Source organism: Sus scrofa, chromosome 1 (genome assembly GCF_054392235.1).
Source record: "Sus scrofa isolate SSC_HxYL_T2T_F1_AM1 chromosome 1, Sscrofa_HxYL_maternal_Yorkshire_Landrace_v2.0, whole genome shotgun sequence".
Classification (NCBI taxonomy): domain Eukaryota; kingdom Metazoa; phylum Chordata; class Mammalia; order Artiodactyla; family Suidae; genus Sus; species Sus scrofa.
This window is the reverse complement of record NC_139383.1, coordinates 77,558,812-77,576,226: the sequence shown is the minus strand read 5'-3', so window position 1 is coordinate 77,576,226 and position 17,415 is coordinate 77,558,812. Positions and strand designations below refer to the sequence as shown.

At 39.6% G+C, this 17,415-nt stretch overlaps 3 protein-coding genes across 15 annotated transcripts in view; 1 reads left to right on the top strand and 2 right to left on the bottom strand.

Annotated features, from left to right (window-relative positions):
* The window catches only part of LOC102167874 (uncharacterized), a 77,111-nt gene extending 73,343 nt beyond the window's left edge, over positions 1–3,768 (bottom strand). The window contains exon 1 of the mRNA XM_084963382.1: positions 3,576–3,768. Within this exon, the coding sequence (XP_084819508.1) occupies positions 3,576–3,605 (30 nt within the window). The 5' untranslated portion in view covers positions 3,606–3,768. The remainder of the gene's footprint in view (positions 1–3,575) is intronic.
* Positions 1–4,178, bottom strand: part of LOC106508920 (uncharacterized) — a 52,468-nt gene extending 48,290 nt beyond the window's left edge. For 6 of the 8 annotated variants that reach the window (XR_014807317.1, XR_014807299.1, XR_014807308.1 and 3 more), the window contains exons 1-2: positions 3,366–3,487; positions 2,217–2,299 (exon numbers count right to left, since the gene is read on the bottom strand). Coding sequence is in view for 1 of the 8 variants with exons in the window: in XM_084963365.1 (XP_084819491.1) it covers positions 3,765–4,178 (414 nt within the window). In the remaining 7 variants the exon portion in view is untranslated. Of the gene's footprint in view, positions 1–2,216; positions 2,300–3,365 lie in introns of all 8 variants that reach the window. The other 2 variants (XM_084963365.1, XR_014807319.1) reach the window with 2 other exon arrangements.
* The window catches only part of REV3L (REV3 like, DNA directed polymerase zeta catalytic subunit), a 203,864-nt gene continuing 190,278 nt past the window's right edge, over positions 3,830–17,415 (top strand). For 3 of the 6 annotated variants that reach the window (XR_014807038.1, XR_014807044.1, XM_021091238.2), the window contains exon 1: positions 3,830–4,315. Coding sequence is in view for 1 of the 6 variants with exons in the window: in XM_021091238.2 (XP_020946897.2) it covers positions 4,177–4,315 (139 nt within the window). In the remaining 5 variants the exon portion in view is untranslated. Of the gene's footprint in view, positions 4,316–10,033; positions 10,168–14,439; positions 14,568–17,415 lie in introns of all 6 variants that reach the window. The other 3 variants (XR_014807043.1, XM_021091241.2, XM_084962739.1) reach the window with 2 other exon arrangements.

Sequence of the window (17,415 nt, the reverse complement as noted above, 5' to 3'; positions counted from 1 at the left end):
AGAAACTAGGTCACATAGTGATAGGCTGAAGCCTGTATGTAATTGTTAGCATCTTCTACAACTAACTCCTCATGCAGTGAAGTCACTTTGATAGCTTGGGTGTAGTCAGTGATACAAATCAGGGTCTTTCCCTTCCTCCAGCCATTGCTAATGATTTTTACCAGCTCACCACTCATCCATGCTAGGACTATGGTTGTAAGGGAGTCTCAAGACAGTTTTTAACTTTCTAGCTTCTAAAGTACAGAAAAGCAAGCTAGAAGGGGGTTGGATAAGTGTCAAATAAACCATTTTATAATATTTGCCAAAAAATCATGGTAGCTATTGCCTTCTGTTCTAAATTATAAATTACTAACAAGCAGATGCTAACAGACATTGAACAGTACTGGTACAGAAGGCTGAGCGGGCTTTTACTAAAGGTAGGGCATGATGAGTATAGGTCAGTGAACTAGAAGAGATGATAAAAATGTCAGTTGATATGACTAAAATACATTTCTATGATGCTAGACCATGAAATTCTAAGGGCATGAACCATGTCTGTTTTGTTTCTCACTCTTAAATCAACTGGCAAATAGAAGCTACCGCAGTGGTAACAACAACAAAAAGATGCCTTAAGGTTATGGAGTACAGAGTCCAATTTTAGCATTTCTCATATATATAGATAAGAGTTCCAAATGATTTTACTATTTTTAGATGAGTTAAACTTCTGGATGTCAACATTTTGATACTTTCACATACATTATCTCACTTGAGCCTTATAATATCCCTGAGAAGTTAAAACAGGAATTACTATCCATTATGAGGAAACAACCCCTCCAAATTCAGTTATCTGTCCCAACTCATTTACCTAGTAAATAACAGTTTAAGTTTTCATTCTCTGTCTCAAAATTCCAGAGCTCTTTCTTACCTCAGGAGAATATATTTATCAAACACATTTGATAGTGACTAATTAGAGAAGTATTGTCAGGTTTTCAACTTGAGCATTAACTGAAATTTGATTACATGCAATGGACACATTATCCTGATTTCATGCTGCAAATGTTTTTCTTCAAGAATGAACATTTTTTGGAGTTCCCGTCGTGGCGCAGTGGTTAACGAATCCGACTAGGAACCATGAGGTTGCGGGTTCGATCCCTGCGCTTGCTCAGTGGGTTAATGATCCGGCGTTGCCGTGAGCTGTGGTGTAGGTTGCAGACGCGGCTCGGATCCCACGTTGCTGTGGCTCCGGTGTAGGCTGGCAGCTACAGCTCCGATTGGACCCCTAGCCTGGGAACCTCCATATGCCGCAGGAGCGGCCCAAAGAAATATCAAAAAGACAAAAAAAAAAAAAAAAAAAAAAAAAAAAAAAAGAATGAACATTTTTTCTTGAGAGTTCTAGAAGAATTTGAGTGGTAGTTGCCACGGCCTTTTCTTAAATTATGTTGATTCAGGAGGTAGGAAGAAAGAAACTCTTTTCTAGAAATAGCTAATTGTGAATTTGATACTTTTTTGGTTTTCCCCTTCTATTCTTTTTACAGCCAGACCTGCTGCACATGTAAATTCCAGGGCTAGGGGTTGAATTGGAGTTGCAGCTGAGGCAGCTTGGGGGCAACTCCAGATCCTTAACCAACTAAGCCAGGCCAGGAATCAAACCAATATTCTCTGAGACAATATCGAGTCCTTAACCGGCTGAGCCATAACAGGAACTCCTACTTTTACCTTTTTCTAGCTAGGAATAATATACATATTATGGATGCCCTTGATTATAATATAGTACAGAGAATCTCAATTTTATATTAAGAATCATGAGAGTGGTGGGTGGGGTTGCTAACAGTACCAAGTTCCAAGCCCCAATCCCCCAAAATGTGATTTAGTAAAGGCCAAAATATCAAATTTTAACCAACACACTAGTGGCATAGAATACTGTGAGAATCACCAGTATTGTGCATCTGACATCCAGCTTGTACAAAATATTTACCGAAAAATGCATTTAGCATGGTAGTCCTATTTTTAAGTCACTTGCATAGGCTTCTAAAACTTAAATCAACTTAAAAGATTTTGCCTCTTAAGATATTATTAGGTAATTTCCTGTATATTAGTGGAAATCTTGCCACCTATGTTTACAATCATGCTCTCAGGTTGAAAACTGCAGGCTAATTCTCTGTGGTAATCAGTCTCAAATCCCTTGAAGCATAAATTCTTATTAGCATTATACGTTATGGAATTTATAGACAGCTTACCAGTGATTTGTGTCTTTGAGCCTTTTAAGACCCACGATGGTTCCAAATAAGGATCTCTCACACCAGTTCAAATACAAGGCAACCTAGTAATCATTAAAATACACCTATATAATAACATGCGTGAAAGAATCTCTAATTTGGGTAAACTGAATATAACTGTCAAAGGTCGTAATTAAGTGGTATATTTCAAACTTGAAACCACGGTTCTGTCTCCTACTGCTTAAATCTTTTTGTTGGGAAGATTTGTGGATTTTTAAGAGGAACTCTCGTTTCACAGATGAAGAAACTGAGGCCCCAAGAAACCAATTTATTTGTCCAAGGTCACACCCAATATTAGGGATCAAGTCAGACAAAACGCCAACGGTTCCAATAAAATGGCCAACCCAGCCCCATCTGCTCCTACCCTTTTTTTCTGGATTTCACAACTGCACCCCTAACCCCCCTCCTTTCTGGATAAAGTTGTTTTGTCTAACGGTTCTTCCCCGCCCGCTCCCTTTTGCTTTTATGCCTTAGGGTAGTAAAACCTCACACCAACTGTTAATGAATAACATTGTGAGCCCACATCTGACGCAGTGACTTTCAGGGGCTTTTTCCCTGGCCGAAGATTTCGCTGAAAGGTTCTTAATCCTACATTCCGCCGGGGAAGAGAGGAGAGGGAGAGGAGGAGGGAGGTCACCGGGAAATGACAAGTCCGTACATGTTCAGGCGCGCGCCCAGGACGCAGCCTACCGGCCCCGGGGAGGAAACTAGGCGGGGGATACTAAGGCGAGAAGAAAGGAAAGGGGCGGGAGAAAAACACCGTGGTGGGAAATCCCTGTGCACTGGATCTGCCAACCCCTGGCAAAGCCGAACATAGCCGAACGTGAATAAATCTCATTAAGCTGCTGGGCGCAGACACTGCAGCACCACGAAAGAGGGGGCGCGGCGGCTCGCGCCGTACGTCCGGGAGGGAGCGCCGGGGCGGCCCTTTTATACGCCGCAGCCCGCGCTCAGGCGCCCGCCCCTCGCACCGCCCCCGGGCCAAGCGCGGGTCCGCCGCGCTACCTGAGAAGGGCTGTTGGTGTCAGCCGCTCACCCTCCCGCGAGGCCGCGGCGGCACGAGATCTGCGCCTTGTCTCCCCGCCCCCCCCCGCGGGCGGGTTCTCTTACCTTGTAAAAAGCTGTTTCCGCGGCTGCCCCCGCCTTCTCTGCAGGATGTGAAATGGCGGTCGGCGAGGCGAGCGCGAGCACTGCGGCTCAGGCCAATCCCTCCTCGCCACCAAAACGGCCCTGAACACTGGCGCCCCCCTCCCGCCAGGCCCTCGGAGCCCATCCATGACATCGGCGCTCCGCCCCCCCCCCCCCTCCGCGGCCCCTCACCCAGGTGGCCGTGCCCACCGGCCGAGTCATCGATCCCCCCAGCCGGTCGCGAACCCAGCTTGACGGCAGCCTCCTCCCTCGCCGCTTGCCCGAGGGCGGGGGAGAAACCACCTTCTCGACCCCCGCCTGGGTGTCCCGGTCGGGCGCCCGCCCAGCTCCCTCCCTTTCCCGCCGCGTCCCCTCCCCCAACTACTCACAGCCCTCCCTTCGCCACACACTCAACCCCCTTCTCCCCTCCCCCAGTGGTTGCGTCCGTGACATCATCATCATGGCAACAAGAGCTGCAGCCTGGGACCGAGGAGCCCGTGTGATTCCCGGCGGCGGCGGCAGTGGTGGCAGCACCAGCAGCAGCACCGACGAAAGCGTGAGGGCTTCTCTCCTGTCGCCCCTCGCCGGGTGCTCCTGAGGAGGCGGCCGCCTTGCCACACAGCCCCGCCCGCCGCCGCTGCTCGCGTTGTCGGAGTGTGAGAGGAGGGGGCCGAGCCGCGGAGGGGAGGGGGCGCCGCCGCCACCGTTGCTGTGGGGCCGCCGCTGCGGAAGGAGCCGCCGCTGCCAGGTCGCTAGTGAAGAGAAGGCGGTGGCGGCGGCGGCGGCGGCGAACATGTTCTCAGTGAGGATCGTGACTGCCGACTACTACATGGCCAGCCCGCTGCAGGGGCTGGATATCTGCCAATGCCCCCTCACCCAGGCCCCTGTCAAGAAGGTGCCGGTGGTGCGAATCTTCGGAGCGACCCCGGCAGGTAAGCGGGCGCGGGGCGCGGGCGTGAGCGGCGGGCGCCGGGGCAGCCCTCCCCGCCGCGCACTCGCGCGCACGCCACCGGCCCTCTCGGCGGACGGCTGCCGCGACTTCCCTCCCCTTCACCCTCGTCGCTTTTCCTCACGCGCGTGACAGAGGCGCAAAAATGTGGGTCCGCGCGAGCGCGACGGCCCTCCCCCCATCCAGCCTGTGGCGGGGAGGCGGCGGGCGCCGACTGTTTACACTGCGTGCGGCGGTCGCTTGCCGAGTCCGCATACGGGGTCGCGGGCAGGCGGGCGCCGCTCTCGCCCCGGAGGACTAGCCGGGTGGCCGCGCCGCGTCCTCCTCGAGTGGGTGCGCAGGGCTGCGCTCTGAGATCGGTCGCTGGTGGGGCACCCTCTGCGTCTCCCAAGTGCCCCTTGCTGGCAATGGCCTTAGGTCGTGTGGGGAAGTGTCACCTCTGTCGTCAGTCCTTCCTCGTCGCCTTTTCTCAGCAGCGCTCTCCTCTGCCCTTTCTGGAGATGCCGAGGGCTGAAGGGGGGCGCCTGGGGCCAGCGGATCTTTCTCATTGAAGTGACCATGTGGTTCTGCTGTGAGTGCAGTCATAACTCCTTAGAGTTGAAAGCCTCAGAGTCGGAATAGGGCTGCCTCCCCAGGTGCATGGCTTTCAGGGAAACGTGTATCCACGGAAGTAGGAAATGCGTGTTTATGTTGCCTAACATAAAACATCCCACTTAATAGCGTGAATATCTTAGGAACCACAGCTAAACCCAGCGACGCAAACATTAAAGAAAATGCCTCTCTGCTGGGTTGTAGGATTACATTTTAAATACACATACGTTTAAGACAAAAACTATTTTGAAGAACAAGTGGGGCGGGGAGACAGAAGCCACGTTCTCTAAAGCTCTTGGGCATTTATGATACTATAAATAGCATAGTGGCCAAATTTACAGGGTTTTTAATTGTTTTGTTTTTCTATATGCTTTGAACTGCCTACGTGAAATAATGGAGCTGCCTCCTGGAAAGAGATGCTCTTACCTCTAGCTAGGTATTGCCCTCTGGGATTTTAGCTAGCATTTCCCACTTGATGCTCCTTGCCCTAATCACCATTCATCTTATTACTCCAGTCAGTTTCTCTGGGCTCTCAAGATAATAGCACTTTCTCAAACACAGGCAGTCTTTCCAAGCGGTTATCTCTTAATGTGAATTCTCTTTGTTAAAAATGTCAACGTTGTTGGTGAGGTTTGGTAGGATATTTCTTTTTAAAACAGTGAAAAAGATTTCGATGGTGTGGACTTTGTAAGATGGGGAATTTGGATGCTGTTAACAATTTGTTGAAAGTGTAACACCTGAAACTTTGGAAGCTGGAGAATAGAGGCAATAAAGTGTTTTGAGGGATAGATTTTTCTGCGCTTTTAAATATAGTGGTGCTGTCTGAGTTTCTAATTGGAATTTCAGTGTAATATACTGATTTTTTTTTCACTTTAGATGCAGAGAAAGAATAAAATGGTGATGTTGCTATAGCTCTGTTCAGCCAAATTTTGAAGTTATAAAGTGGCATGCTAATAGGATATACGGTGGCATCATTGCTGTGTATTATAATTTGTACGGGTTGGGTTATTTTTCTACGCATAGTTTTTTTCTCTACACAAGTTATTCATTAAAAATATGTATCCGTGAGTCATTTGCAAGCTGTTTTATAGGCTAGTTTTGTCTGTGGAAGTAAGTGAATTTCACTGTGAAAAAGCAGTAATTTTATGTAAGAAGATATTCTTTAAAAAAAAAAGTATGATGTAGTTTTGTGTTTCTCAGTATGAAAAAATAGACAAGTGAACTAGTCTATAAAAAGGAATGTGTATTTCTTCCCTCTTGGACATCTTATAGTAGATTGCTGGTATTCCCCCTTAAAAAACACCTGAATGTTTAAAAATGCACCTTGAAATGTATAATGTAAATCAATATGTCTCTTTTGTACATACATTGAAAAATATAAAACCTGAAACGGAGAAACTCAAACTTCAAGGTGATAAGGATTATCAAACTGAGTTTGCTATAAGTACAGTTCACAATTTGAAACAAAACTTTTTGTGTTTCCTCAAGAGGTGAAAAATTTTAATGTCTCTAGCATACATTTAGAGTTAACAGCTTTAGAAATCAAGCTAGCATTTTTAGGATGTCAGAAACTCCCAGTAAAATTAGTGTTAATTAAACATAAACAAAAACTGTGCAATCATGTGCTTCTGAAATTCTCTCCCCAAAGGAAACCAGTCCAGTCCACCTGGTAAAATAAAATTTGAAGATAATTAATATAAAAGAGATGTTAATTTGGCTTAGTAAAAGTCTGAATGCTAGAATTTTTAATGAAGACAGGTAATATTGTTTGATAGCACAAACTATGTTTATATATCTAATTATTCATATTAATGAAAAATTGTAACACATGATAAATCTGTTATAGAGTATCATAAACTTAAGCCTTTCATATATAATAGTTAATTTTGGAAGTCCTTAATTTTTTATGATGGTTTGGAGAAAATATGTTTTTGAACTGAGTTTTGCTTTTCAAATGAAGTCGTGAAAATTGGCAGCAGAAGAAATTTTCTCCCAAATAAAGTGGCCATTTCAGATTTATATTATACATTTTGAACTGACTGGTTTATTACATTTTTACTAGTTTTTTCTGTTATTGCATGAAAAGTATTTTTCTGCTTTAGAAAACAGTCCAGTTGACTTCTGATTGTCCTGTATTTTGAGGGCATATTTGAGTAATTTAAGAAATAAATTAAGTGTCTTAGGTTTAAAAGCTCATATTTTAAGTTGGTGAAATTTGGAAAAGTATTTTTTTAAAATTTGGATGGCAAATTTTTACTGTCTGATTTAATCCCTTGCTTGCTGGTTCCTGAGAGAATTGCTTAAATTTTCTATATGTAAGTAATGGAATTATTTTAAAAATCCAAAACCCTTTTCTGCTTTTCTTTCACTCATTTAAATATGTTTTGAACATTGTTTTGCTATGCAATGTATTGAGCAATATAACTCCATTTTAGTGACTGGTTTTAATGGAGGAAAGGTTATAAATAACTCAAGTACAGGACAGTGTTTTTTTATTTTGATTTGAATATGGGTATGACTGCTCTGAGAATTCACTTCAAATAAAATCCTAAGGCTTTATTGTAAGGACCTGACTCAGGTGGATCTGGGAATCTGTCCAGTTTCCACATCCCAGTTCTTGCTTATTAGTTGCCTGATGTAACTCACTTCATGTTGTGCTTAGACAGCTTTCTAAGTTTTCTCAGCATCAATTTAAACAGAATTATCCTTTCAAAAAGCCTCCCTGCTGAGATGCAGAGTAGGAGTAAATAGAAGAGTGTGAGTGAGATGTTCACAAAGCAAGTAATTAAACAAAAGTAGGCCAAACAGACTATAGAGGGAGCTGCTTGACTTTGAGATAACTGTAAGGAACTGTGCCATTCCTCTGTCTGCCTCCAGCTTGTGAAAATTTTAGTAGACTGTTGTAGATGCTATGCAATCAGATTTTTCAACATAAATTAATAATTCTGAAATGCTATATAAATGTATGTAGTTGCTTAATAACCTCACTTTTTTGATATCTTGGTGGTTTATTAAATATGAGATGAGTATAAATTTAAAAGCTATAGCTTTTATTAGTAACTCAGATTGCAAATGATTTCCTCTAATAAAAGTCTTTTTTGTTCATAGCCTTTTTTGTGAAACCATTTAAAAATATTTTAACATCACATAATATCTATTTGGTGAAAACATTAGATTTTTCAGAAGCACTACTGAAATTCAGTGCTTTATCACGAACAAAATCACTTAGCAGGTAATCTGCAGCCCTGAATTGCAGATTTTATTAGATTTCTGTGTTATGTTTGATTTCATATAACCATCACTAAGTCAGAAACTTGTTAAACAGGCGTCCTCTTAAATCTGTGGACACGGTAGAATCTTGTAATATGTGACTCAGTTCATTCAGTGAACACTTAATGAGAACCTTCTATGTATATTGAGCTATTTTTTAAGTGCCGTCGTTATGAACAACTTTCACCCTCCTTAAGTGCACGTGGGAGAGATGATAGACATGTAAACACTAGTCAAATATAGTTTAATTGGAACATAAAAAGAGATTTGTATAAGGCACAATAAGGACTCAAAGGAGGACATGTTCAGTGACCACCTTTTGACATGTTCAGTCAAAAAGGGGAGTCAGGGAAGGCTTCATGAAGGAAGTATGGATTAAGCCATTTTAAAGGAATTTTAAAATTCTGATAGAGGAACAGATACAAGGTAATTCGCAAAGAGAAAACTGCTTTTGGCCGGGCAGCTTGGCAATGCATACAAGAATCCTTGAAAAGTTGTTTTTTTGACCCAATAAGTCCAGTTTTAGGGATATTAATCTATGAATGTAAGTCTTTTGGCAAAATCTGATTATCTTTTGAATCCATCTACTTCTTTTCATTATCCATCACTACCCTAGTCTAAACTACTAGCATTTTTGGATGTGTTTACAATACCCTTCTGATCTTGGCCTACCCCAATCCACTCTGTTCCATTCTAGTCTATTTTCTACACCATAATCAGAGGGATCTTTCAAACTGCAAATCTGATTATATCTCCCTACTCCTTGATATGCTTCAGTAGCTTTCCATTGCACTTAGTATAAAGACAAAGCTACATGACTTATGTGGTGGCATCTACATGTCTTACAAGGTCTTGCATAGTCTGGCCCCTACTTTTCTATCCAGTAAGGGCTTGAGCCATGTCCTTCTTGCCTTGCTCTTTACGTTCCAGACATATTGACCTTATTTCAGTCCCTTATTCTTGCCATGCTCCTCCCACAATGAGGCCTTTGTACCTGCTGTTCCCTCTGCCTAGAATGTTTTTCTTTTTCTTTCACCTAAACTCCAATTTATCTTTCCTCAGGGAAGCCTTCCCTACCATAGACTCTCAAAACTCCATAAACTCTCCTTCATAACACTTGGTATAGTTGTAATTTTGTATATTTTGGAGATTAATGTCTGTTTTCCTCAATAACCTCCATAAGTGCTGGTAATGGGTTCATTTTTGCTCACCATTATATAGTCAGTTCTTACTTATCTTAGTGCTTAAAATTAAAACTCAAGCATTTTTTGGAGTTCCTGTTGTGGCTCAGCGGGTTACAAACCCAACTAGTATCCATAAGGATGTGGGTTCGATCCCTGGCCCCACTAAATGGGTTAAGGATCCAGCTTTGCTATGAGCTGCAGTATAGGTCACAGATGTGGCTCAGATCTGGTGTTGCTGTGGCTGTGGCATAGGCCAGCAGCTGCAGCTCCAATTTAACCCCTAACCTGGAAGCTTCCATATGTAGCAAGTGTGGCCCTAAAGAGCAAAAAGAAACTCAAGCGTTTTTTGTTGTTGTTTTTTTTTTCAGAAATTAATCAATGGATAATAATCATCATAGAGATCAACCCCAAATGTCCACTAATTGGGAAATGGTTACATAATTTGGTCAGTTATCCAGTAGAATTTATGTCATTAAAATCATGTTTTCATGATTATAATGTAAATACAAATATAGTATAAAATAAGACAGGAAATGTTGTCAGTATATTACATGAAAAAAATCAGTTTACAAAACAGTCACTTATTAAAAATGCAGAAAAATACAACAAAATAAAAAGGCTGCTTTTCTCTGGGAGGTGTGTTTTCTGTTTTTTAGATTTTCTGCAGAGAACATGTATTGATTTTATAATTTGGGAAAAGACCTGTTCATGAAATTAAGGAAAAACTAGCTTTCTGGATATGGTTCAGAAAACGGGGAAAAAAGGACTTGAGGTTGATACTGGGCTCCAAGTAAGTATCAACTGAAATGTGTAACTTCATGATGATAGTCTCAGACTCGATTATACAAATTCAATTTTGGAAGTTTAAAATTATTCTTATATTATAGAAAGCCAGTAAATTCCTGGTTTTATTATACTCGTTTATGTGTAAACTGATTTTAATTTTAAAATATTTTGCAAAGTAGCATGGATTTGGCACTTGACAGTGATGAAACAGAGCAAAGGCCAGAAATTTTTCTGGACACAAATATTTCTGAGAACTTAGTGTGTGATAATGGGTGCTACCTGTCCTATCAGTAGGGAAAAGAAGAATTCTTTAATAAACAGTATCGAGATAGCCACTGGGTCATCTGGAAGAATAAAAACTTGGCTTCCAGGTGAATAAGAAGATTGAAATATGAAAACAGGGAGTTCTTGTCACTCAGCAGGCTAAGAATCAGACTAGTGTCCATGAGGATGAGGGTTTGATCCTTGGACTTGCTCTGTGGGTTAAAGAGGGTCCAGCGTTGCTGCGGGCTGTGGTGTAGGTCACAGACACAGCTCCGCTCTGGCATTGCTGTGGCTGTGGTGTAGGCCAGTTGGTGCAGCTCTGATTAGAACCCTAACCTGGGAACTTCCATATGCTGCGAGTGGGGTCCTAAAAAAAAAATAGTGAAAACAAACTAAACAGTTAGGATAATGATTATTAGTTTTATATATTCTAGGAATGATGAAGTATAGAACATGGATATTAGTCAAATTTGTTTCCACTGGGCCATGATGGGAACTCCCGTGAAGTATAAAACAAATGAAGCCAGATTGCTGAATTTTATAAACTCTATAGAGGGAAAAAAAATCACAGAATTAAAAGAGAAATAGACTAGTACAACTTGTATCCTTTTCACAAAGGACTAATTTCCTCTTAATGTACAAAGAGCTCCTAGAAAATTATCCAGTGGAAAAAAAATGAGCAAAGAGAATTTGTATGAAAAGATGTGCAATTTTTATTATATTGAAGATATAAATTAAAGCTACAACATACGATTTATCACCTATCTAATTAGGAAAGATTGATTACCTAGTATAACTTGGGGAGGGTGAGAGAAAGAAAAAATGGGTGTTCTCATATATTGCTGGTGGGAATAAAAAATGTTCATTTTCTGTGGAAAGCAGTTTGAAAATGCATGTATATTTTGATGTAGCAACTTCATTCAAGGATTTTATCCCCTTGAAGATTATATATATGTGGTTAAATAAGCATGTAAAAATATTTGTGACAGCATTGTTTGTCATTGCAAAAGATTGAAAACAGTCTAGACATCAATCAGTAGGGGAGTGGTTAAGTAAATTTGGTATATCTCTTCAAAGGAATACTAGGCAACCCTCAAAATAATGAGGCAAATCTATTCATTGGAATACTAGGCAATTCTCAAAGTAATGAGGCAAGACTATGTGTACTGCTATGGTACCATGTCTAAGATATATTACAAGAAAAAAAGCAAGATGCAAGGCTGCCATTTGTGTGGTTTAAAAAAATGAGATATGTGTATATATATACATATAAATAAATATATGTATGTATAAATATAAACATGTATTTACAAATAAACATTTATATTGTATATATGTATGTACACATATATCTGAAAGTATACATGAGAGTTTTGTAACCATGATTGCCTCCAGGATAACTGGTGGCCTAGAGGACAAAGGTGGGAGCCTAATTTTTTTTTTTTTAATACTGTTTGGTAATTTCTGGATTTTTTTTTTTTTTTTTTTTTTGCCATGAGCATGTTAATACCTGTTCAAAGTTAATTTTTTTTTAGGTTATGTTGTGCTTGCAGGACTTGGTAAGGAAGAACAAAAATAAACAGCTATAAGAGTCATAAATTATTGTCAAATGATTAGTGTCATACTGTTTAATTTTAGATTTTAGTAGAGGTCTTCTAATTCAGAGCTTCCAGTTGATGTTATGTGGCTCTCTGGAGAGTCACCCTTGTGGAGTGGGGTCTGAAGGTAAGGAGGTAGCCTGATGAGTACAAACAGAAGTTATTGCTCTGTTTAGTATTTTAAGTTCATGAAAGGAGGTGCTGCTTTACTACTTGGAATCTGCCTCAGCTAGCCAGAGTATGTAGCTGCCTCTTGTGGAAAAGAGATCTTGGAGCTGTTATTGGAGTTGGTATTCCTGGTGCTTGAGAAGCGTGCCATCCAGCTCAGGGTGCAGCCACTGACAGTGAGAAGACAAGTAGCAGGGATGTTGTCCTGGGGGCCTAACTCAAGGCCAGAATTTCTGTATTCGATCCTCTTAGCCATGTGTGTCTGATGTACCATTTAGCCTGCCGCAAGGTGACTCCCTAATAGTGCCTGTAAGTTCTGCAAAAATAAAGCATCATTGTTACTTTGAAATATTGCTCCTGATGTAAAAAAGTTGGATTTGAAATTCATTCATATTGTTACAAACTTTCTTTAAATTAAAATTTTTCTTCCATGATTATGTAAAGAAAATCTGATAAGTTTTTTTAAATCAAGCACCATGTCTATGCTTATAAATGCCCTCTTGTTGGCCAAAGTTCTGAACAAATATTTACAATGTGAAAAGGGTTGGGAAACATCGTTCTGCTTAAATTCTTGCATTTCATTTAAAGAAAACTGTTATCTAGGTAGGTAAGCTCAGAGATTTGTCCTGTGTTCTCTAGTTAGTTGCTTTGGGGCTGGGTCTGAAAACTGGGGATTTTGACTCTCAGCCCATACTGCCTCATACTGGCCCCCTAGACTGCAGGGAAAATTGGAAAGGCATTTATTATAATTCAAAGATGAACATACAGAAGCTTAGAGGAATTGTAAGAAAAACTGCACATACACAGTTTAGAAATCTTTTTGGCCTATGTCTGACAGTGTTTAGAATCTTCCTGTTGAATAGGTCATAATAGGATTGTTTTGTGATGATTGTACCTATCTCCTTTTGAAAAAATTGTATAAAGGTTAGACTATGACAAGAAGAATTTAGGACAGATGTTAACAAAAATCGATACTAGAATTGTATGTATATAGTTTTCTAATGAAGAGGGGACTGTATCAAGAGACCTTTCAAGTTCCTCTGGTGTTATAGTAAACTTTTTCCTCATCTTTTGATTGGGTTAGAATTTGTTCAATTTAAAATGAGTGAAAAATGATTTGGGTTTAAAAGTAGGTTGGTTAAAAAAATAAAAAAAAAAAAAGTAGGTTGGGACTAAATAGGCTTCAAAGGATGTTGTCATTAGCCTTAGATATTTCAGAGAAACACTTAGAAACTTATTAAGATGTGGGATGAGGGAGTATATGTCACTTTGGCACCTGGCTGCCATTTTAACACTATAGTGATAGTAAGAAAGGAAATAATAGGAGTTAAGGTACAGTCAACTTAGAGTGAAACTGTTAACTTATAGTTTCTAGGTAAGATACAGGTAAGGCAGGAGTAGGTAGCTTAAGTAATTAAAAAAAAAATCCACTATTCAAACATAAAGTGGACGCATTTTTTAAACCAAGGCAAATTATAAGTAAAACCCTCTCTTAATGACAGTCTATTTAATCTTTTGGTATGTTGGGGGGGTATTTTTTTTGGGGGGTGGAGTTGGTCATTCTTTTTAAGTTTTCCAGATGATCTTTTGTGTTTCTTCCAGTTCTCTGTAGATTTTTAACCATTTCATTTTTTTAAAGTGAAAAATATTTGGTTGCTTAATTAGTATTTGGCAAACTGGACTGTTTTCTGCAGCAGAAATTGAACATATGCCTAGCAAAGTAAATTCTGGGGAAAAAAAGTTTAGTAATTATCTTTGAAAAATTTAGGGGTTTTTTTTGGTTCAATTCTATTTTCTTTTTAGTTGGTAGTTGTGAGAAATACTAAGATTTTAAGGTCAGTTTCCTTGGGGGCAGATATTTAATTTTCTTTGGGTTAAGAGAGCACTTACCATATAAATGATTCAGAGATTAAAAGAGTGTGTTACCTCAAAAATGCTTGTGTAATATATAACAACCTAACAAGAGTTTTCTATTTTTCTTCCATTTATTACAATTACCAAGGAAATATAACAAGAATTTTTCAAATATCTTATTTTGCATATATATATTTACACTTCAAAGTAATTTATATATTAAATTAGATTTTGTTTGAGATGGTAAAATTAGGTTTTGTTTGAGATGGTGAAACGAAAGACTTTGTAAATAAGAATACATGTTGATATGTGAAAAAATGTGAAGTTAAAACATGTTGGCATACTCTTAGTTTCTCAGAACAAGAAAATGACTAATCTAAATTTCATTTCAGAATAAAAACCAAGACAAGCCACATAAAAGCAACCTAAAAATTAAACTGTCATCATATTATTTGTTTTAAAACTATGGAATAATATATCTGAGGAAGATTTCTCTCAAAATTGTTTTTCTCAATTTCAAGTAAGTAATTTATTTTGGTTGATATATTGGGGATGAGGGGAGGTGGGGGTGAATCTTGGCATTGAAATTGATCAAACTACTCTTACTTGAAGTAACAACTCAAATATTAACCACTTTAAGCCTTCTGTGACTCCTTTGCCCAGTCCCAAAAGATTTCCACTGGTTTCCCACAGTCCTAGCCCCCTTTCAAATTGCTGATAAAGGACTAAGTACACTGAGTGTTGTGTTTGTAGGAATATTCTTATGGCACTACCCTTATGTCCTGCCTCCCACTCCTATTTCAGTTACCCTCCACACTGCCTTCTGCTCCTGAGACACCCTGTACAAGTTATTTTACTTCTGTGAGCCTTAATTTCCTCCTCTGTAAAATGAGTTTTAGTAATTTCTACCTCATTGGATTATTATGATTAAATACAGTAACCAGTAAATATCTGGCATATATAGTAATGTAACTTTCTTTATCCTTCTAACTGCACAATCTGCCACATTATTACATATAAACCAAGCACTCTTTAAAATATTTGAATTGAATTGAAATGAAAATGGAATTTTTGTAGCATTTATTCATTCCTCACAATAAGACAAACTAAAATACCTGTACATTGTGGTATAAGACTTTTTACAGTTGGTCACTGACTCATATATCTAAAGGCTAGGTAATTACCTATTTAAAACAGTTTTTAAAAATTGGCTATTTTTTTTTTTTATAAATACCCCACCCAGACCTGATTTTTCTTTTTTAACTGGTGATGTATATACATATATAGAAAAGTATCTAGGCCTGATCTTGCCTTGAAAAAGGGCAGTGTTAAGCCATTGATCAAAGAATAACTACAGCTTTCCAGTACTGCAGTTAAGGTTAGTGTATTTCTTATGAAAGAACCTTATTTTCCAAAGCCATTAGTAGTGCCTTCTTTTTTAAAAATGATGGTAGAATGAATTCAAAGTGTGTGTGCCAGAGGTCATAGTAAGAGTGACATTGAACTATTGCTCTCTTTTTTTGCCTTTTGTTAATTCGTAACGTACAAAATTGGAAGCTTTTGTTTTTTAAACCCATTTCGGATTGTAGAATGTGGACCAAATGAATTCATTGTTGCTCAGAGTTTCAATTTTCTTTACCATATTTTTTTTTACATATATTCCCAGGTTTGGTTTGGTTTGGTTTTTTAATGACATTGCCTTTGTTTTTTTCATGAAGTTGTTGGAAAAATTTTCAAATTAATTTTGATAAATCACACTGGGGTTGATGATGCTTGATGATAAAATAGAAACAAGTTAGTCAAAGACCTTAATTTACATCATTTTACTAAGGTTACAGGCCATTTATTGAGTCTTTATTGCACACCTTGATCTAAGTGTTTTAATTTTCACAACTCCATAAAATAAATACTGTTATCCCCATTTTACAGTTGAGGAAATGCAGTGTGGATAGGGTAATTAACTTTTGCCCAAAGTTATTCAGCATATGTTTACCTCCTAGCATGTAATAATTGAAATGAGGGAATGTCTTATCAGGCCATTGCCTGCCTACAGAAGAAGAAGAGAAGCCAATCTGAGATATATGTCTCCTAACACTAACAGAATTTGATAATAGCCATTATTAAGACATGACAGTGACCATGATTATATTCTTATTCACTAATATTTTTTTGTAGTAAATGTATACCCTGCTACTTTGTACTGACCCCTTTTTCCCTGAGCAGTATTAATGTGGCTTCACAAATTCATGTTCCCATTTAGACTGAATTATTTTGTTCTTATGTATATGTGTTTTTAAGGTGATAGTTGGCTTTACTATAATATCAGTCTGATATAAAATATTTTTATAAGTTTAAACAAATAGTATATGAATATATTCTCATTGTGAAATTTAAAAAGCAGAAACAGGTAAAATAAAATTTTCCTTGGTCACTAAGTCTGTTCACCTTTCCATTTATTTTAGTTTTCGTGTAACAAACCTCTCCCCAAACTTAGTATATAAAATAATAGCCATTTGTTAGCCCATGATTCTGGCATTGGCTCAGTTCAGCAGTTCTGCTTCTGCTTCTGACTGGGCTTGCTTACGTGGCTGTGGTCAACTGGGAGGTCATCTGGTTGGCCTCGGATGGCTTCACTGAGATGTCTGGATGTTGGTGCTGGAATGGTAGAGGGGCAAGTGTCTCCAGCAGGCTAAACCTTCATCTGGAGGCTGTAGTAGGCTTTGCAGGAGCAGCAAGTGAAGACAAGCATCAAATATTTTATCTTGGCTGATGGACCAAAGCAAATCACGTGGCCAAGCCCAGAGTCCGTGTGGGAGGGCTTTCCTGAGAGTGTGTGACCATTAGGGGGCCATTACTGCAACAATCTATTATTCCTCTGTTGTTGGCTGACTTTTCAGGAAACATTTGGGGAGTTCCCATCGTGGCTCAGCAGTAAGGAACCCGACTAGGATCCATGAGGACAAGGGTTTGATCCCTGGCCTTGCTCAGTGGGTTAAGGATCTGGTGTTGCATTGAGCTGTGGTGTATGTAGGTCGCAGACATGGCTTGGACCCTCTGTTGCTGTGCTGTGGTGTAGGCTGGCAGCCGCAGCTCCCATTCAACCTCTGGCCAGGGAACTGCCATATGCTGTGCGTATGGCCCTAAAAAGACCAAAAAAAGAAAGAAACATTTGCTAGTTTTCAGTGCCCTGCTCTTGAAAAAGTGTAGTGTTTAAGCAGTTTATTTACAAATTCAGATAAATTTAGTTAATGTCTTTTCCTCACTTGTTATATTCCATTCTCATCATCCTTCAGCATTGTTCCTGGTCCCACTCACCCAGCAAATTTAACTGAGTGCCCACTGAGTGCCCAATAAGCCATCATGAGGTG